The 22,952-nt window shown below is 36.9% G+C and overlaps 1 protein-coding gene across 4 annotated transcripts in view; it reads right to left on the reverse strand.

Moving 5' to 3' along the window:
- Window positions 1–382: 382 nt before the first annotated feature.
- Window positions 383–22,952, reverse strand: part of FRK (fyn related Src family tyrosine kinase) — a 120,475-nt gene continuing 97,905 nt past the window's right edge. For all 4 annotated transcript variants that reach the window (XM_055391772.1, XM_063707809.1, XM_004044562.5 and 1 more), the window contains 6 exons: window positions 20,935–21,098; window positions 19,910–20,078; window positions 14,979–15,137; window positions 3,095–3,276; window positions 1,875–2,040; window positions 383–1,484 (listed from right to left, as the gene is read on the reverse strand). In XM_055391772.1, the coding sequence (XP_055247747.1) occupies window positions 1,273–1,484; window positions 1,875–2,040; window positions 3,095–3,276; window positions 14,979–15,137; window positions 19,910–20,078; window positions 20,935–21,098 (1,052 nt within the window). In that variant the 3' untranslated portion in view covers window positions 383–1,272. The remainder of the gene's footprint in view (window positions 1,485–1,874; window positions 2,041–3,094; window positions 3,277–14,978; window positions 15,138–19,909; window positions 20,079–20,934; window positions 21,099–22,952) is intronic.

The raw sequence follows: 22,952 nt of genomic DNA on the forward strand, positions 1-22,952 counted from the left end.
GGAATACCATGCAGCCATAAAAAGGATGAGTTCATGTCCTTTGCAGGGACATGGATAAAGCTGGAAACCATCATTCTCAACAAACTAACACAAGAACAAAAAACCAAACACAGCATGTTCTCACTCATAAGTGGGAGTGGAACAATGAGAACATATGGACACAAGGAGGGGAACATCACACACTGGGGCCCGTCAGGGGATGGAGGGCTAGGGGAGGAACAGCACTAGGAGAAATACCTAATGTAGACGACGGGGTGATGGGTGCAGCAAACCACCATGGCACTTGTACACCTATGTAACAAAACTGCACATTCTGCACATGCACCCCAGAACTTAAACTATAATAAAAAGTAAAAAATAAAAAATAAATAAAACTTTGATCTGTAGGCCAAAGGGTACTTCTTTTTCTTTATTAATTACTCAGAAGTCTAGGCCACAGCAATCCTACTGTTCTCCTCTCATTTTCCTAAACTATTTTGATACCTATTTGTCAGACTTTATGGGCTATTAGACATTTCCCACGTTTCCACAGATAATAACTCATCCATTTTGCAACCTGATTCTCAGTATTAAGAGATTAAAACTAATGTATATGACTCTCAGTTGACACATACTGAAATATAGAAAAATTCCATCATTTCCTTCTGCAAAATGAAAAAGATTTCAATTCGTTTTCTCAACAGCTGCATCATTTTTTTATGCATAGAAAAAAATGTGCAATTACTCCAAGTACAATCAAGTCATTTAACATGGCTTTACCATCATTGTAGTTACAGGATATTTTAAAAGAGAAAAAAAAAATCTCAAAGCACAGGTCCTGCTGTGCAGCAAAGCAATCAAATTCCTTCATAATAACAGCCTGATGGGATTCAGCAATCTGAGGAATAATGAATAACCACTCTAATCAGTAAACAGGAAAATGCTACAACAGTCACTGAGTAAAAATTGGACTATCATCTGTTGATTCTCTTGATAGGCATTTCAAACAATAAATGGAAATGTAAGTATCTCTTAAAAAGAAAAATAACTTCGTTTAGTGTGCTTAATTTTACCAGGCAGTGAGGAAATTATATATCACCTTGACTGTCCTGCAGTGTTGCCCAGTCAATAAAATGCACAAATAATCTTTTTCATAATACATGGCCAACTTTATCCTATCACTTGAATATGTCAGGATAAACTGATTGTGCAGTTGGTTGATAACATTGTATTTTGGAATGGATTATTTAAATTTGTTTTGCTACTTTATTATTTGATATTCTTCTCCAGTGTTCATCTTATGCAGTTATTTGCATCTGAATATGAAGAGTCTGTTTCAAAATAGTCTTCAAGTTTCCAATGCAGTGTCTCAAATGTAGGTCGTTCCTTAGGCTCTGCATTCCAGCACTCCAACATGATGTTGTAAAATTGCTGTGGACAGTTGGATGGTTGCGGAAGTCTATAGTTTTGAGCCAACATCTGGATTACCTGGGCACCTGTCATACCTTGAAAATACAGAACGAAACCAACAAAGAAAAAACAAGTTAAAGGTCAGAGTCTTAAACTTATAGCCATTTATACTCTAGGTTACTAAGTAAGTCAATTTCCTTGGCAAAGCTTTAAGGTCTGCCATCCCCTTCTCAGGTTACACAGATTAAACTAAATCCTGCAGCAAGTGATGTCTATAAGACTGCAATTCACTAGCAAAGGAGAGGGAAGCAATAAACCACCTCATTAATGCAAATTATCATCATCAAATTTTATCTATCAAGCTCCCGCAGGTATGGTGTGGTCAGCCTCATAACTCTGCCCTCTAAGTCTGGGCAAAGCAGTTAAAATCACACCTAAGTAAGTGACGTGCAGCAGAAAGGTCCACTTCAGAATTAATTACTCACCACTGTAAGGCATTTTGCCATAAGTAATGATTTCATAAAGAAGGATTCCAAATGACCATACATCGGACTTAATGCTGAATTTATTACTACGAATGGCTTCGGGCGCAGTCCACTTCACCGGCAGCTTTATTTCGTGTCTAGATTCATAGATGTCTTCATTATCTACCTGTTAATGTATTAAGGAATCAGGCCGAGTTAAAGCAATTTTTTTTTTGCTAACCTCATTCATCTATAATCTGCTTCACTTAAAATTTAGAGAGAAAAGATTCAAAATGAGCTTAGTTCAACTGACAATTACAGTAGCAAATTCTGAATCTTGCATATAAGACTGAAAAATATGTGGGAAGTCATTAATAGAATATTATTTAAGAGCCTACTATGTGCCAAGAATAGCACTGAAAGAAACATTCTACTACATTTGGAGAATTAATACATGATGATTCTGGCTTCACATCTGGTCTTGAGCAAAAAAAAAAAAAAAAAAAGGAAGCAAAGTCTATTGGTTGATTTACTGATGATATTGAAAAGCCACTGACTTTGATAATCACCATGTAACCACTTGCTAATAATGAAAAGTAGGATCCAAGTGTTTTAAATTAATATATAAACTCACTGGGGTACTAATTAATTTACAAAAAGAAAAAAATGATGAATTCATGAAGATTAAAAGGGAATCATTTATTTGTTGTTTTATGCCCTATGTCCATATTTTTAGGGTACAATGTGGAAATGTAAAATTAATTTAAGAGAAAAACACCTAATATTATATCTCCTATATAGTATCTTTCAGACTGAGGTAAAAATGGGGAAATCAAAAAGCCAATGATTGCTGAAGAATTCTGGCAGCATGCAAATTAATCTGGCATACAGTGAGTAATGGTGGTTTAGGTTAACACTGCACAAAGTATACTGCTTTTGTAAAGGAAATAGAGGCAAACAGAGGTGACTGGTACTAACTGAAAAATAGATGATTAATTCAACTATAAACTTAAGTACATACTTTCCAATCTGGTTGGTCATTGTTTTCCCTATTTTGTTTCTGCTTGATTAAGAAATAGGAAGGTGCAGGTAGTTTGTAAGGCTTTGGACTATTGAAGTAGTTTATGGACTACAGAACTTGGAGAAACACTGTTTTAAAGAATAACAGTATATCTATTGGTCTGCTAACTGTTATACTTTTGACCTATTACAAAAACTAATTAAAACAAAACTAAATCCACCTTAAAAACTCTGGCAAGTCCAAAATCTGCTACTTTGTAGATATTATGTTCACCAACAAGGACATTTCTGGCAGCCAGATCTCTATGAATGTAGTTCCGAGACTCCAGATAGGCCATTCCAGAGGCAACCTGTGCTGCCATGTCTACCTGCTGAGTCAGATGGATTTTTGATCCAGTGTCATCTAAGTAATAAGAGAAAAGTAAGAAAGTTACCTTAGAGAACATTTGAACTATGAAAGTGAATTCTGAGAATTTTGAATGTATGAGCTATCAGTGAGATTAAGTACAATGGCACTGATCTGTTGAGCAAAATATATATATTTATCATTAACACAACTTAATTTGCTGTGAAAGGTTAATAAGGCAAGGCCCTCTCTTCCTTGAATGAGTATTACAAGTAACAAGTCATCACATGATCCAAACGTGGCTGCAATTATCTGAAAGTCTGGCTATTTTGCCTTTTTTCTTTTTTAAAAAATTTATTTATCTTTTATTTTAAGTTCAGGGGTACATTTCCAGGTTTGTTATATAGGTAAACTTGTGTCATGGGGGGGTTATTGCGCAGATTATTTCGTCACCTAGGTATTAAGCCTAGTACCCATTAGTTATTTTTCCTGATCCTTTCCTTCCTCTCTACCTTCACCCTCTCGTAGGACCCAGTATGTGTTGTTCCCCTCTATGTGGGTGAACATAGCTCCCACTTATAAGTGAGAACATGTGGTATTTGCTTTTCTGTTCCTGCATTAGTTTGCTAAGGATAATGGCCTCCAGCTCCATCCATGTTGCTGCAAAGGACATGATTTCATTTTTTATGGCTGCATAGTATTCCATGGTGTATACATACCACATTTTCTTTATCCATTCTACCATTGATGGGCATTTAGGTTAATTCCATGTCTTTGCTATTGTGAATGGTGCTGCAAGAAACATACATGTGCATGTGTCTTTATAATAAAATAATTTATATTCCTTTGGTTATATATCCAGTAATGGGATTGCTGGTCAAATGGTAGGTCTGTTTTGAGATATTTGAGGAATGGCTGCACTGTCTTCCACAATGGTTGAACTAATGTACACTCCTACCAACAGTGTACAAGCGCTCCTTTCTCTCCACAACCTTGCCAGCATCTGTTATTTTTTTTACTTTTTAATAATGGCCATTCTGGCTGGTGAGAGATGGTATCTCGTTGTGGTTTTGATTTGCATTTGTCTAATGATAAGTGCTGTTGAGCTTTTTTTTCCACATGATTTCAATACCACATGTCCCTGACTAATTTCTTCATGGAAATTATTACTCAACTGCTACTGAATTTCTTTCAAGCACTGCATAATTTGTTTTAGTCATTGAGCCTATAAAACAATACTAACTTTTGTGGCTGAGCCAATGAAAAATTCTCATTCTTCCATCATGTTGTTTTTAAAAACTAGCCCACTAACACAAATGAAAGGTCTATCCATAGTTATAAAGTATGTATATTACATTTGTACCACCAAGCTTGATACATTATTTTATTTCTCTGCCTTAGTCTGTTATTCTTAGAATAGGTTGCTCATCTCTCCAGACATGCACATACCTTCAATAGGCAAAGTTTCTCCTACTACTAATTCTTTATAACTAAGTATAAAAAATTTATATAGTACAATCAGTTTGATTGTTGTTAGTAGAGGGGGGTCAGCATTATTTTGTGGTGACTGACTCATTTGTATTTGTATTTGACTTACCTATTTTATATTTGTACACAAAATAATACTGACTCCTTCTACTTTGAAATGGGGTGAGTCATCCCTGGATAGGATTTAGCTGCCATACTGTTGACAGATGTTTTTAGATGTCTGGAGAATTAAAAGAATCTCACATCAACTCAAACTAATATTACTCTTATATATCCCCATCTCAATAAGCTGAATACTACATAAAGTCCATTAGACTCATGGTCAAAAGCTTAGACACAAGCCCTGACTTGAGAGGCAGCTATATACATTACAGGGGCCAGGAAACCTGGTTTGAAGCTAGAGGGCCAGACTTTAAATCAAGGATATGCCTGATATTTCTTTGTGACCTTGGGCAAGCAGCTTAACATTCCTATGCCTCAGTTTCCTCATCTGTACAATGATAATAGTAACTACTTTATGGTATTCGTTGTTAAAATGAGAATTAAAATGAATTAATTCATGTAAAGCACTTAAAGCAGTGCCTGGCACCTAGAAAGAACTCAATAAATCCTATCTATTATTATCATTGCTCCTATCTAATCAAGATAAAACATGGAACTTGCTAAGCTAGAGATACACATGAATTACCTATGTGGAAATGACTGAAGGAAGACAAGCTATGGGTCTGGAACTCAGGGGAGAATATGCAGCAAGAGATATAGATTTAACGATCATAAGTTATAAGTGGGAGTTAAAACAGTAAAAGTGGGTGAGATTGCTAGGAAATGACAGAAAAACACCAATACTGAGGGTGGGCAGAGGAAGATAAACCTACAAGAAAACTGTGAAGAATCAGCCAGAAGAATATGAGAAGAAAACCACTGGAGAAACTTGTAACAAGTCAAAGGTTTTGAGAAACAGAAAATGCCATCATAGTCAAATTCTACAAGTAAGTCCATGAAGAAAATGACTAAGACATTTGTCGAATATAATAAGGGAGTCCCTGGTGATCTTGGGGATAGGAAGAGCAGTTTGACTGGAGATCGGGTATAAGGATTTGAGGGCTAAATATGAGTGGAGGACATGGGGACAGAAGGAGGAGGTGGCAAATTCCAAAATCCTAATCAAGAAGGAAGACAAGAAGGTTCTGGTAGAGGTAAACATAAAGTAATGGGAAAGCAGTTATCATAAAATTTGGGATAGTGAGGGGTTGTAATTGATAAAGTATTCAGGGGGTTTCTAGGGTGCTGGCCACATTCTAATGCTTGATCTGGGCAGTGACTGAATGGTTGCTTATTTGTTTGCTTTATAATTACATGTTAAACGATATTGTATAATTACGTGTTTTCTATATATATGATATTTTTAATAAAAAATGAAATAAATAGAGTCAAAAGAATTTTTAAGGGAAAGACTTAAACAGTGTGTGTGTGTGTGTGTGTGTGTACATACATATTTACTTTTTTAAGGCAAGTAGCATATCTCAATAAGATGTGAGGTGAAATTAACTCCTTACCAATCCTTTTGTCCTTTTCTTTTTTCCCTGAGCACACACAGAAGATTACATTTTCCATCTTCCCTTAGAGTTGAGCCCTGTCACTAGTTCTGGGCAATGCAATGTGTGCAAAAATGATGAACATCACTTACAAGCCTGGCTCTTAAAATCTCCCACATCTTTATGGCTAGAGGGATGCATTTCAAAATGGTAGAGCCACATGAGTCTAAATCCCTGTATTGCCCTTTAGAGAAAGCCACCTAGCAGAGCAGTCTGGCCCATATCAAAAAATATGTCTATTGTTTTGTATTAAGTCATAGAGAGTTTTGAATTCTATATTATAGCAGCTGACATTATTCAGTCTAAAACAAGATGTGAGCATGAAAATAAATAGTATGCAGCATAATGGCAAAACATTGCTGCTATGATAGCCAAAATAGCTAGGCCTTTTGATATCAAATTCACTCAATAAGAAAAGAAATGTATGGAAATTAAGACAAGGTGGTTACTAACCATGAGCTATGTGGTATCTTCTAAAATGGCTCCCAGTTACCAGTACCTCCTGATATTCAAGGCCTTGTGAAAGCCTCTTCTACTAATTGTGGCCTGGACCTAGTGACTCATGTTTAACAACAGAATATGGCAGAAGTAGGTGGGATATCACTTCCAAGATTAAATTATAAGAGGCTGTGACTTTGCCTTACAGATAATCTCCACCCTGTTGTTCTCTCACTTGCTCACTCTAATAAAGCAAGCTGCTATGTTGCAAGCTGCCCAGTGGAAAGGTCCCTCTAGCAAGGAGCAAAGGGCATCTTGCAGCCAACAACCAGAAAGGAACTGATTTCCTCAGTCCAACAGCCCAGGAGGAAGCGACACCTGCCAAGAGTCAAATGAGTGAGTTTAAAAGTGGATCTACCTCCATCAGAGCCTTCAGATGACTGGGTACTTGCCAACACCCTGACTGCAGCTTTATAAGAGGACCTGAACCAGGAGACCCAGCTAAGCTACACCTGGATACCTAACCACAGAAACTGTGAGATAATAAACATTTGCTGCTTTAAGCCACTAAGTTTTACAAGTTTCTCCAGTGGTTTTCTTCTCATATTCTTCTGGCTGATTCTTCAGCTTTCTTGTAGGTTTATCTTCCTCTGCCCACCCTCAATATTGGTGTTTCTCTGTCATTTCCTAGCAATCTCACCCACTTTTACTGTTTTAACTCCCACTTATAACTTACGATTGTTAAATCTATATCTCTTGCTGCATATTCTCCCCTGAGTTCCAGACCCATAGCTTGTCTTCCTTCAGTCATTTCCACATAGGTAATTCATATGTATCTCTAGCTTAGCAAGTTCCATGTTTTATCTTGATTAGATAGGAGCAATGATAATCTTTTAATCTTTTGTGCAGCAATAGACAACTAATACAGATTGATGTTAGGAAGATAAATCAGTGCTATGAATATAGTTAAAAAGATGAACTATGAAGCCAAACTTCTGCCTTGGATGAGTTACCTAATCTCTACGTACCTGTTTCTTCAACTGTGAAGTGGGACTAATAATACTTACCTCATAATGTGGTTAGAAAAATGAAGGAAGTTTCCTTGTAAGTTGTATTCCTAGGTATTTTATTCACTTTGTAGCAATTGCGAAAGGGAGTTTGCTCATGATTTGGCTCTCTGTTTTTCTATTATTGGTGTATAGGAATGCTTGTGATTTTTGCACATTGATTTTGTATCCTGAAACTTTGCTGAAGTTGTTTATCAGCTTAAGGAGTTTTTGGGCTGAGACAATGGGGTTTTCTAAATATACAATCATGTCATCTACAAATAGAGATAATATGACTTCCTCTCTTCCTATTTGAATACGCTTTATTTCTTTCTCTTGCCTGATTGTCCTGGCCAGAACTTCCAATACTATGTGGAATAGGAGTGGTGAGAGAGGGCATCCTTGTCTTGTGCCAGTTTTCAAAGGGAATGCTTCCAGCTTTTGTCCAGTCAGTATGATATTGGCTGTGGGTTTGTCATAAATAGCTTTTTTTATTTTGACATATGTTCTTTCCATACCTAGTTTATTGAGTGTTAAGGACCTCTTTAAAGAGAACTACAAACCACTGCTCAAGGAAATAAGAGAGGACACAGACAAATGGAAAAATATTCCATGCTCACAGATAGAAAGAATCAGTATTGTGAAAATGACCATACTGCCCAAAGTAATTTAAAGATTCAATGCTATTCTCATCAAGCTACCATTGACTTTCTTCATGATTTAGAAAAAACTTCTTTAAATTTCATACAGAACCAAAAAAGAGCCCGTATAGCCAAGACAATCCTAAGCAAAAAGAACAAAGCTGGAGGCATCATGCTACCTGACTTCAAACTATACTACAATGCTACAGTAAACAAAACAGCATGGTAGTGGTACCAAAACAGATATCTAGACCAACGGAACAGAACAGAGGCCTCAGAAATAACACCACACATCTACAACCATCTGATCTTTGACAAACCTTACAAAAACAACCAATGGGGAAATGATTCCCTATTAAATAAATGTTGTTGGGAAAACTGGCTAGCCATATGCAGAAAACTGAAATGGGACCCCTTCCTTACACCTTATACAAAAATTAACTCAAGATGGATTAAAGATTTAAACATAAGACCTAAAACCATAAAAACCCTAGAAGAAAACCTAGGCAATACCATTCAGGACATAGGCATGGGCAAAGACTTCATGACTAAAACATCAAAAGCAATGGCAACAAAAGCCCAAATTGAGAAATGGGATCTAATTAAACAAAAGAGCTCCTGCACAGCAAAAGAAACCATCATCAGAGTGAACAGGGAACCTTCAGAATGGGAGAAAATTTTTGCAATCTATCCATCTGACAAAGGGCTAATACCAAGAATCTACAGGGAACTTAAACAAATTTACAAGAAAAAAAACCATTAAAAAGTGGGCAAAGGATATGAACAGACACTTTTCAAAAGAAGACATTCATGCAGTCAACAAATATATGAAAAAAAGCTCATAATCACTAGAGAAATCCAAACCAAAACCACAGTGAGATAGCATGTCACATCAGTTAGAATGGTGATCATTAAAAAGTCAGGAAACAACAAATGCTGGAGAGGATGTGGAGAAAGAGGAATGCTTTTACACTCTTGGTGGGAGTGTAAATTAGTTCAACCATTGTGGAGGACAGTGTGGCGATTCCTCAAGGATCTAGAACTAGAAAATACCATTTGACCCAGCAATCCCATTGCTGGGTATATACCCAAAGGATTATAAATCATTCTACTATAAAGACACATGCACACGCATGTTTATTGCGGCACTATTCACAATAGCAAAGACTTGGAACCAACCCAAATGCCCATCAATGTTGGACTGGATAAAGAAAATGTGGCACATATACACCATGGAACACTATGCAGCCATAAAAAAGAATGAGTTCATGTCCTTTGCAGGAACATGGATGAAGCTGGAAACCATCATTCTCAGCAAACTAACACAAGAACAGAAAACCAAACACTGCATGTTCTCACTCATAAGTGAGAGCTGAACAGTAAGAACACATGGGCACAGGGAGGGGAACATCACACACCAGGGCCTGTCAGGGGGTGTTGAGCAAAGGGAGGGATAGCATTAGGAGAAATACCTAATGTAGACGACAGGTTGATGGGAGCAGCAAACCACCATGGCATGTGTATACCTATGTAACAGAACTGCGTGTTCTACACCTGTATCCCAGAATTTAAGTATAATTTAAAAAAATAAAAAAAAATTTGAAAACAAAAATGAATGAAGTTAATATTTATAAAAGACTTAGAAATTGCCTGTCACAAGGTACTACAGTGTTTTTTAAAGAAAAAAAGTATATATATGATCCTCTCCTATCACTATCTCATATAGTTTATTTCCAGTCAATCACCTAATTTAATACTCTGAACAACTATATGAAGTAAGTATTGCAATTATTCTCCCCCATTTCATAGGAATTCCTTTTACTCAAAGGAATAGGTAACAAGTTGTGTGACCTATAATAGATGTTCTATAAGTATTTACTGGGGAAAAAACAAGCCAAACTAAACTTTTTAAAAATGGAGATATTTATCCTCTTTAAATTGTAATAAGATCTATCTGTCATTAATTACCCTCAATACTAAAGTTTTTTTTACAGATCTTTCTCATTTTGGAGAAATGTATTACAAAAATTATCCAGCCAAGCTGAGAAACTACAAAAATGGTTATATAGAAAAAATATGTATGTTATTTCAACTATCACATATGACATCTAATCCTATTACAATGGATAGAAAAAGGTTTGCACTGACAGGCATAATACTGGAGGAAATTGAGTGACACACATTTCCTACTTTGAAGGGTGCAGTAGCCTCAGTACTGCCTAAGTAAACATCAACACATACTTTTAATACAACCAACAGAGGTCAAAACTGATGTAAAAGTTCACAAACCTATGATGATTTACATTTGCAGCAAGAAAATATTTTCAATTATATTCCATTACTCAAGAATCTTGAGTAATGTTTTACTCAAGTTTTTTTGGCTGCATAAATGTCTTCTTTTGAGAAGTGTCTGTTCATGTCCTTCGCCCACTTGTTGATGGGGTTGTTTGTTTTTTTCTTGTAAATTTCTTTGAGTTCTTTGTAGATTCTGGATATTAGCCCTTTGTCAGATAAATAGGTTGCGAAAATTTTCTCCCATTTTGTAGGTTGCCTGATCATTCTGATGGTAGTTTCTTTTGCTATGCAGAAGCTCTTTAGTTTAATTAGATCCCATTTGTCAATTTTGGCTTTTGTTGCCATTGCTTTTGGTGTTTTAGACATGAAGTCCTTGCCCATGCCTATGTCCTGAATGGTAATGCCTAGGTTTTCTTCCAGGGTTTTTATGGTTTTAGGTCTAAAAAAATGCGCACCATCACTGGCCGTCAGAGAAATGCAAATCAAAACCCCAATGAAATACCATCTCACACCAGTTAGAATGGCAATCATTAAAAAGTCAGGAAACAACAGGTGCTGGAGAGGATGTGGAGAAATAGGAACACTTTTACACTGTTGGTGGGACTGTAAACTAGGTCAACCATTGTGGAAGTCAGTGTGGTGATTCCTCAGGGATCTAGAACTAGAAATACCATTTGACCCAGCCATCCCATTACTGGGTATATACCCAAAGGACTATAAATCATGCTGCTATAAAGACACATGCACACGTATGTTTATTGTGGCACTGTTCACAATAGCAAAGACTTGGAACCAACCCAAATGTCCAACAATGATAGACTGGATTAAGAAAATGTGGCACATATACACCATGGAATACTATGCAGCCATAAAAAATGATGAGTTCATGTCCTTTGTAGGGACATGGATGAAATTAGAAATCATCATTCTCAGTAAACTATCGCAAGGACAAAAAACCAAACACTGCATGTTCTCACTCATAGGTGGGAATAGAACAATGAGAACACATGGACACAGGAAGGGGAACATCACACTCTGGGGACTGTTGTGGGGTGGGGGGAGGGGGAGGGATAGCATTAGGAGATATACCTAACGCTAAATGACGAGTTAATGGATGCAGCACACCAGCATGGCACATGTATACATATGTAACTAACTTGCACAATGTGCACATGTACCCTAAAACTTAAAATAATAATAATAAAATAAAAAATTTTTAAAAAAAAGAAAAAAAAAGAATCTTTCATCTTAATAATATTCATCATGATGGGCTGCTTAAGAGTGGTACTTCCATTTTAAGGCCACTTTATTGAATGTGAACCCTCTTGACTGGGGAAGGGGCTATCTGCAGTGAGCATTTGTTCATTACTCCTCCTGGCTACTAAGCATCATCCTCACAAATGAAGGCACTGATAAACTTGACCCTAATGGCCTAACCCTGAAGCTGATAGTGTTCATACTTAGCCCTGAGTAAACCACATCACCAAGCCACAAAAATCCTCAATGTCAAAGGTGTTAGCCATGTACCAAGTTGATCTTTTCAAGCTAATACCAAGAGTCTCAAAACAAGCTTGACTCCAAGTGCCAATCTTGTTAGGTTCAGGATGGTCCCAACTTAATCTATTTATTCAATACCTAATTAGCACATACTTTCTTATGTGCCAGACACTGTTCTAACTCTGAAACAAAGAAAACACTATCTGCCTGTGTGGGGTTACATTTAGAGGATACTAAAAATAAGCCAAATAAATAAGATACACAGTATAAGATGCTTAACAGCCAAGAAGATAAAATAAAAAGCAAGGGAAGAGGAATACTTTAAGAGTCAGTAGAAAGAGATTAAATTTTAAAATTCAGAGGGTGACCAGTGAAGCACTCACCAAGATGGAAACATCTAAGTAGAGATTTTGAGGAAATGAGAAGTGAGCATGTGGATAAATGTCAGAACAACAAAAAAATTCAGGCAGAGGAAATAACGAGTGAGGCAAAAGCATGCCCGGATGGTAGGAAAAATAGTAAAGAGGGCTAGTGTGGCTGACGAAGACTGAGCAAGGAGAAGTTGTAGAAGATGAGATCAGAGAGGGAATAGAGAGCCAGGCCATGCAGGACTTCATGAATTACACATGCTCTGATTTACATTTTAACTGTATCTCTCTAGCTGTTATGTTAAGAAGAAACTGAAGGAGACAAGAACCAGAAGATGAAGACCAGCCGGGAGCTACTGCAGAATTCAGGTGGCAGCCTGGATCAGGGTAGGAGCATTGAGGAGAGGTAAAATCCTCTATATATTTTGAAGGCCAGCCAATGAGATTTTGCTAGCAGGTTAGAGATGGGACATGAAAAGTAGAGATGATGCCAAGGTATTAGGCCTGAGTTGCTATGGTCAAAGAAGGAAAGACTGCAAGAGTAGCAGATTACTGGGGAGAATACAGGGAGATCAGTTTGGGGCATGTCATCTTGAGATGTCTAATAGACATTTCTACTATAGTAGAAATTAGGGCTGTTCACAAACAATGATTTTTTCCTCCTTTCAAGTACTTTAGAGAATTGTACTTCCCTATCTTCTTTGACTTGATTTGTCCAAATGGAAAGGGAACAGAATTACTTCTGTCACTTCTGGTCAGAAGCTTTAAGAATTAGGGTGAGATTAGTCTCATCCCCTTTCTCTGCCAGGGTGATCAAAAGAACTGAGACACCAGCCAACCTATTTTGCAATGTAGCATGGATAAGAAATAAACGTGTGTTAAGCCCTCGGGGATTCAGAGACTGATAGTTATTGCAGCATATTTACATTATGCAGACTGATACAAGATTCAAGTGGAGAAGTTAAGAAGGCAGTTGGGTATGATTCTCAAGTAAAGGGGAAATAAAATTTGGAGAATTGTCAGGACATAAAAAATTAAACAATGAGATTAGATGAAATTAATAAGGGAACTAGTGATGTTGTGAACAGTCTTGGAGAACTCCAAGATATTGAAGGGTCTGGGAATGAAGGAAATCCCATAGGTTGAAAAGAACCACCAAGAAAGGAAGGAGGAAATGCCATTGAGTGAAGTGTCCTGAAAGCCAAATAAAGGAAATGTTTCCAGGAAAAGAAAGCATCTATTGAATTAAATGCTGCCGATAGATCTGAGGATGGGGAATAGGCCATTAGATGTAATTATGTGAATATTATTAGGGACCTTTATAAAGCATTTTTTGTTAGCTATGACCCAAGACCACTTTTGCACTTTGTCCTGGGAATAAGGCAAAAGGGGTTATTTAATAGCTGAGTTTAATCGTTCTATCGTGGGTAACATACTCTGATGATGTTAAATTCAATATTTTTCTGCAAGGAAGCTGAGTATATTTCTGTTTTTAACAGCATTCAACAGACCTTATTATGTTCTTTGTTATTCTTATCTTGTTTTGTAGCTTAATGTTACCAGCTTCATAAGTCATCCTGAAATCAGAGGATATTCTTATCTTTCTGAAATCTTTGTTTCATCATTCTCACCTCCCTTTACCTCTAAACATTCTATCATTCCACCCTGACATTTCAAGAAATTATGGAAGTCTCCTTTTCAAGCTCAAATTATTATCAATACTTGATCTCACCTTCTTTGAACATCTCATTTTAATGCTCATTATACTGTATTGTTGTTTACTAAATTATCCATTTGTAATAAACATCAAAATTTCATAATGCCCTTCAGTCTTCTCTGATTACAGGAAGCAAACAGAGAAATAAAGTAATAGTATATTTCTGCTTTTTTGTCTGACAATTCTTATGTTGCCTAGCAGTGGAAGTATTTTAAACAGCAACAAGTACAATGTTGTCAAATACCAGCAAATAAAATAAACATAGGATACTTCCCTCCCTTTTTCCCCAAATGTATTCCATGTCCCCGAATTCTCTGTGCCATAGAAAATATTGGTCCATAACTGATAATGTTCAATTAGTGTAGGAAATAAAGCATCATGCAAAGCATCATGCTAAACATCCATTCTTTAATTTCCCATGTTACATTCAATTACCCTAATATATCTGTTGTGAATAATTTTCTCTTCCACTGCATAAATATTTTCCACCTTTTGAATATACAATATATAACCTATTAAATAGTAGTTGAGCCATTCAGTGTTAAGACATTCATTCTCACAGACATACACATAGTAAATATCCTTTTGGTTACAGAAGGCTTGCTAAATTGACACTTATGGGACTAGCTAAACTAAATTCCTCTTTTTTTCCTTGTATTAAGTCTTTAGCTTACTTTGGAGATATTCTTGCAGACTTCCATGTCTCATCAACTCTGTAATAATATAAATTGGATCTTCTAAAGTGCAAACAGCATAAAGCTGGATAAGCTTTGGATGTCTTAGGTTCTTCATTATCTGTGCCTCCCTCAGGAAGTCATTTGGATCCATTGAACCTGAAACAAGAAGAGGGAGAAATCACTTTATGTTATTGAGGCATTCCTATCCTCACAGCAGCCTGGTGGGAATCATCAAGATTGCCTCCTGCTTCTCAGTAGAGTAAGAGCCTCAGTATCACAAATCTTCAGAGTTATCAAAAAGAGAATCAGTTCAGCCAGAGCAACCTAGTAACTGGATGTGTTGGTGCATCAGGAGTATACGGTTTATCTGTTATGACCTTTAGGTGAAGAGAGGTTGATTCAGGTCTACATGAAAAATGAAGGAAAAAGGAGAGACTGACAATCTAACTGATAAAACAAGGCATCTTAACACAAAAGGAAAACATTCTATGAACATGAGTGCTGAAGGTCACTGAATATTTAATTACTGCAACCAGAGACTGATACCTGCCCTGTCCTTGGTGCCCACTGTGGGAACAGCTGGACAAAAATCCTAAAACAGTGACATTCTGCCATACTTTTGTCTTTAATTCTGTAGGAACATAGTGTGTAGACCAAGTGGAAAACATCCAAGACCATCCCCAAAAGTTAATGGGGTTTTTTTCACATTTTATATGTTCAACTCGAAACTGATATTTAATATTTTCTCCTGTACTATCTGCTTCCACAGTCAGAGCCTTAATAGCGTGGCCAAATGGAGGAGAGACAATATTAAGGCCTATTTAGAAGACTTGTCTGCAATTAAATCGTATTTTAATGGATCCACTCTGACTCAACATGCAAGGTGTCAAGTAGTTGACATCAAATAAAATCTAAGAGGAGGAAGATTATCTGGAGTTTACATTTCATCAGTAATTTTAAAATCTTTTCTTTTAGAATATGATGTTTCAGAGGCATTACTGTAATTAAAGGAATACTGTCATTTCACATCTTAGTATTCACTATGAATAATGCAAATATGGTTTCCATTGATGCTCAAAGAGACTACTACATTCATCATCCTCTCGATGTTGAAGACTTTACAACTGATATTTAAACCCAGACATGGATAAGCTTTGACATTCTAAGGCAAAACTATGACTTGTTTATTAATGTGAAGTTTAGTTAGTTACATGTGACCTGCACATCATTTCACATAAAACATTTGAGCAGTCTCCCCTTTGAGAACCCAGAAGTTCAGAACTGGACTAATCAGACTCTGCATTCTAGACAAATCTCAACTCTCTGCCACTAGTGCCCTGTGTGATCTTGAGCAAGTTATCAAACCTCTCTAAACTTCAGTTTCTTCATCTGTAAAACATGGCTAATAATTTTACTGACATTGTAAGATCATTACCAAGATAATAGCAATGCCTGCACGTATGTATTCAGTGACTGTTGATCATTATTTATATTATCATTGATATGCATAGTCTTGGAAAAACCAAACAGACCAGCTGTAAGTATATTTCATAGGCTAAGGAAGAAAAGGGACAAGGACTTAAAGAGAGAGAATAGGAGAAAATGGCCGATTCTCTTTTCCGTTACATGTTTCTGAGCTCCATCAATTCCATCTCTACCACTGGTTTACTCCACACAGTCAAATAGGATTAAAATTTGGAATCATAGTCACAAAATGGAGCTGAGAATAAGAGACACCTAAATCATAATAAGGGACTTTGTTCTTAATTGTTACAACTAGTTTGGCCTATGGTCAAATATAATATAGTGGGGACTCCCCCAACTACCACCCCCCAAAAAAGAAGCTTCCAATGATAGCAGTAATTATGATAACCATACAGAAAATTAGGCTGGGCATGGTGGCTCAAGCCTGTGATCCCAGAACTTTGGGAGGCCAAGGCAGGCGGATCACTTGAGGTCAGGAGTTAAGAGACCAGCCTGGCCAACATGGTGAAACCATGTCTCTACTAAAAATATAAAAATTAGCCAGGCATGGTGTCAGGTGCCTGTAATCTCAGCTACTCGGGAGGCTGAGGCAGAAGAATCACTTGAACCCAGGAGGTGGAGGTTACAGTGAGCCGAGATCATACCATTGCACTCCAGCCTGGGAAACAGAGTGAGACTCTGTCTCAAAAAAGGAAAGAAAGAAAGAAAGAGAGAGAGAGAGGAGAGAGAGAGAGGAGAGAGAGAGAGAGAGAGGGAGGGAGGGAGGGAGGGAGGGAGAGAGAGAGGGAGGGAGGGAGAGAGAGAGAGAAAGAAAGGAAAAAGAAAATTATATATACAATATATATTTATGTTAATGAAATTTCTATGTTGTGTGGCTATCAGATTCAAGCAATACAGGACACTCAAACTCATTCCCAAATCAGACTATGCACAAGAACTGAAATCACAGTAGGTCAGAAGCCTCTGCAGGTGAAGACTGTTTCAGAGCACTCCTTCATGGCCATGCTGGTTATAGCTCACCAGCTGCAGAGTAAAGGAAACCCAATCTCAACTCAGCTAGTAATGTAACATTAAATATTAATTTTTGCCTGTCAAAGCTACTGTGGGAGTTCATTTCAGGCTCATCTTTATTGCGCAGTAGCCTGCTCAGCAATAAATAGCCGCTCAGATTGATTAATGGCCCCAGTGAAGTGAAGACATTTAACCAATCACTAAAGCTGTTTGTGGCTATTACACTGTAAATCAATAATAATTATTCCTGTTGGAGAGAAAACTATAGTGGTTTTTTTTTAACATGAGAAATCTGACTTTTTTGTTGTCTTTTGACCTCCCAAAGGGCTTCCTTAGAGAACAACGTTAGGAAGGCTAGCTAGCTGCCTGTTCTTAGAAAAGAATTATTAGATTGGACAATAAAGTTCAGCCACCATTTATTAACAAGATTAGGGTTTAAAAGCATATACACAGTGATTGTGAAAATCTCAGGTGCTAGAATAGAATGTCCTCACCTGGAGCACTCATAGAGCATCTGGCCATTTTAAAGTGCCTGTCTCTTGTTTCATCTGCCAGATGAAAATGCTGAAACTGAATTCCTGCACTAGTAAATTTGCACTTCAGTGGACACATCTGTCAGCAGCCCCATGGAGGCTAACATTTATTAAGAACTTGCATATACTTTACGTATATTGACTCCATTTGTCCTCATAAAACCCTAGAAATTAGGAACTATTATGATTCCCACTTCCAGATGAGAAGATTCCAAAAGGTTAAAAAATTGTCTGAAGTCACAGAGGGCAGAGCCAGGTTTAAACACAGATTTATCTTATATCAAATTTGACACTATTCACTTGTTACACCAGAGGATCCCAACGTTTTCAGTTCATGGAACCCTTAGTGTCTCCATAACTTTTTTCATGATGTCTCTAAGTGAAAATAAAAAAAAAACTAACAGTTATTTTGATTACTGGGTTGGATCCAAACAAGTTAAGAAGTATTTATCTTAACAATTTAATAGCCATTTGAAAAAGTAACACAGGTAAATTGAAAGGAAAACATAATTCTTCACTTAATTCTTAACTACAAGTGCTTACTAAAGTGATATATGCATCCCTGGGACACTGCACAATTTCTCCAATCTTAGAATCAGATGAAGCACTGCTACCCCCATTTTCTGGTCCATATTGATTTTTGTGTGGATTTTGCATTTGACCATAGCAACTATCAAAAACCCAGCTTCACAAAGATATGATGTCAACAAAAGGAATGTTGTTCTAAAGTTGAAACTATGAACTACTTCAAGGTAGCAGCTTGTACAATATTCAGGATGTTGACTTCAAAACTTTTAAGTATTCCACAGCACTCTTGTGAATTCACCATGGTGCCCCCATGAGCCTTGGCACACAGTTTGGGAACCATGGTGTTACCTTATGCTGCTAGCCAACAAATCCCAAGTGCTCATGTTCTGCCACCAGGAGGTTTACCAAACCTCTAAGAATTCTGGGCTAGGTAAATAATGCAGGTCTCCCAGAAAACTACAATCTAGCCTATGTTGATTATTCTTACCTCTGTTATAAAGGTATATATGAGGCTACTATAGCAATGTTGCACTTTTATAGACTGTCACTTCCATGGAGTGTGAGGCAATAGTAATAAATGTGAGTTCAAATCCCAGCTATGCCATTTACTGACTTTTTCCTTATTATAATAATAGTTTTTATCCATCACTTACTGTGAACCAGGCACTATACAAAGCATGTCCACCAATGACCTAATTTATCTTCTCGGTTGGCCTTATTATTATCTCTATTTTACAAATGACAAAACTGAAGCATAGAGTTCAAAAATTTGCTCAAGATCATATGACCAGAAAGTATTTGGAAAGTTACTTAGTCCCTCTTTAAAATGGAGGGAATAAAGCCTGGCTGAATAAATACTGATTTCAGTATAACTTTACTTGCCATCACAGGAAAAAGGAAGATGGAAGGGAAAAAAAGTTCCTACATTTTCAAATACAAGTTTCTTTAGATGGACCATTTTGCCTTTTAACCATACAAAATTAATACTTTTAAAAATAGTTGTTCCCTGAATAGTATCAAGATTCCTTCTGATTTTTTAAATATTTTCAGCTAAGTCAGTATCTTTTAACTAAGGCTAGGAACGAAATGGGAAGAAGGGCATTGGAAGACTGAATCCTAACTCAGAGAAGAGATGAGTTGTCAGACTCTTCAATCAGCGATATTTTAAGACTCAGCTGAACCAGGAAGTGTGTTCTTGTTTTTATATTTTAATGCCTTATCCATAGGTTGGGGTCACCTGGGCTAGAGAGAATGACCACAACACCTGCTTGCTGCCAGTATTAGCCACCCTATGACTTCTTAGATATTTACAGTGTTAAATTGAGCTCATAAAAATCAACATATGCCATTTAACCTTTATTGTTCTCGCACCTGGTTTTAATGTTTTCACTGCTACTGGAGTGGTATTGTTCCACAGACCTTCCCATACTTCGCCAAACTGACCAGATCCCAATCGCTTCAGAAGCTGTATGGAGTTGCGGTCTATCTCCCATTGGTCCACGGTTTTATACGACAAATCAAATGGAGCTGGGACCTGGATCTGTTTCATAGAATAATAAGAGCAATTGTTAAAAAAAAAAAAGTAGATTTAATATTATTTTGTTGAAAATAATAGTCTAGGTACTTTTAAATAAAACTTTTTAAAACAAAATATTGTAAACTGTATTATAATTACTTCAAAAACAAAAAGTATGGTGGGAGAATCTGCATTTGTTAACTCTTCAAATTGATCTTCCAGATCTTGGGAAGTCAGGCACCTCGTTGTCCACCTGTCTGATCCCATACCTAACGCCATCCTCACTCAGGTCTGGAATGACTTCTCTCTACCTCTTCGCCTAGCTAAATCCTCTCAGTTTCAAGGCCCAGCTGAAGTTCCTTCTCACCCACAAAACCTTCCCAAATTCTTTGGCTATAGTTTTATTATATGTATCACCTATTTTTGCATAATTAAATGTTTTATATTTTTCAAACTCATTTTTTCATTTCTTTATTTGTTCATTCATTTAGTTACTCATTCATTTAGTAAGTAAAATTGTTTTAAGAATTGACTAAGTTCTTTTCTATAAACAAAACAAGCAAGACCCCTGCCTTCCTAGAACTCATATTCTAGTTTACCACCGGCCCTATGGTCTCCGTTGCACCTTCTAAACTCTGCTGTTATGGCACAAAAGAATCCAAAGAAAACTCGTATATGAATGAGCATCTGTGCAAATAAAACTTATTTACAAAAACAAGCATATGTCAGTGTGAGCTCATAGGCCATGGTTTGCCTATACCTGCCTCAGGTAATAAAATGACAATTTTTTTCCTGAACTGATATTCCATGAAAAATACTCAGATATCTGAAGGGAAAAAGTTAACTTCAATAAAAAAACACAGCTTGAAAGCATTTTCACCTTTAAGCATGGTTTCCCCAGCTTGACACACAGGCCGTCACTTGTCTTGGTGTAGTGGCTCACAAATTCGTTCAGTGTTGAAAAGATTCTTCTTCGCGTGAGAAAAAATCCCCCTTCATCCAGTCTTTTAATTCTGTAGTGTTTTACAACTCCTCCATCTAAAACTGGAACCCAAAATAATTCCTGTTAATAAACTTCTTGCTAAAACCAAGCAGATTTATTTACTTTGTGGTGACATTTTCAATGCATAAAATGAAATCTATATAAAATTATATGTATTTCTCAACTTTGTCTCAGAAAAGATTTAAGAAAGTTTACAAAGGATATAGAACAAAAGAGAGAGTGTGAGAACTGGGAAACAATACTGAAGGAAACATAAAAATAAAGGAGTGAGGCTAGCACTAAAAGAATCAATGCTTCAAAGCCTAGTATACTTGATTAAAACAAGCCATAAAATTGACTCTATCACTCTAACAATGCAAAGAAGGAAACCTTACCATTTTGAGGAATCACAGTATCCATAAGATAAAATCATGAAAGGTTTTTAGAAACAGTTTGACTCTTCCTGGTGCAGAGACCAGGGAGAAATTTCTCCCATGAAATCCTATAATGTAGCTTTGGAAATAAACAGTGTGCTCAATACCGTCTTACAATAATGCATGGAATTCTACAGGACTGTTCATTATATTGTACCTCAATGCAGGCTGGTAACAGAATGTCCTAACACAGTTCAATAAAAGCAATTCCACAGAGCCTAAAATGATGCAGTCCACACATGCAACGTTCTAGCAGTATTGCTTCATCCAAGGGTAAGTCCTGTAGGACCTACAGGAATAACTAAACTGTGTTATTTTGACCTAGTCTGGCTTGCAGTGGCTATTTTGTTACTGTTGCCGCCCACCTACCATTGACCCTTCTTCTGTTAACAGCACCCCCAATTTTCCTCAGAGAATTGTTGTTTCTCTAAAAGCATGTGGTCCAGAGGGACCTGGTAGCCACCTGGAGCCGAAGAAGGCATAATTAGTGCAATAAGAACCAAGGAACCCCAATTCCGGGACTTAATAGTTCCAGAAAGACAGGAAGAGTTTTGTTGCTGTGGCTGTTGTTTTGGTTTTGGTTTACTGATGGGAGTTTGGAGCTATTGACAGAATCCTGGCCTCCAGACAGGAAGCAAGCTTGCCTGAGAAGAGAAGCAGCCCAGTGGGAGGCAGTCTTGATTTGGAAAGTGAAGCTTAATCCCAGGAGCCAGCCAAGCCTGGCTTTTCAGCTACAAGAGTCAATTAATTACCTTTTTGGTTAAACTATTTTGAATAGGGATTTCTGCACTTACATTCAAAATATTGACTAATGCACTTTATACCTATGCTTTCACTTAGCAAAGTTGTTGATAAGTATTGGGCAGCATTTACCACCAGAATGCTATTCTGCATTCCTTGCTAAATATATAACTTTATGCTTCAATGATTAGTCAGGCTGGTGCAATGCTCTTATGAAAAGAAAGAAGACATCCCACTTCCCATATGGAGGTTTACTGAGGGCATGCCAATAGCTAGGAAAAAATTTTTTTTTCGAAAACAGGAATTGGCACACACCAGAAAAGCTAAAATGAAAAAAGTATTAACAAGGAAGTGGAGTGACTTCCCACACACAGTTGATGGAAGAGTAATTTTTACCACCACTCTGGAAAACTGTTTTTCCTTATCTACTAGAGTTGAACACAGTCATACATGTCATACAGTAATTCCACTCCTAAGCATAAAATCAATAAAAGTGCACAATATATTCACCAAAACATGTATTTAAGAATGTTTTTAGTTGCCTGATTTGTAAGGGTTCAAACCTGGAAACAATCCAAATGTTCATCAACACATAAATAAAACTATCCAAATGTTTATCAACTAAAAAACAATTGAATTAGCTAAAAAATTGTCATCTAGTGGAATGCAAATTTGTAAATAAACAAAAACTGCAGCTACACATAACAAAGTGAATGAATCTCGCAAACTCAAATATATAGT

Source organism: Gorilla gorilla, chromosome 5 (genome assembly GCF_029281585.2).
Source record: "Gorilla gorilla gorilla isolate KB3781 chromosome 5, NHGRI_mGorGor1-v2.1_pri, whole genome shotgun sequence".
Lineage (NCBI taxonomy): Eukaryota > Metazoa > Chordata > Mammalia > Primates > Hominidae > Gorilla > Gorilla gorilla.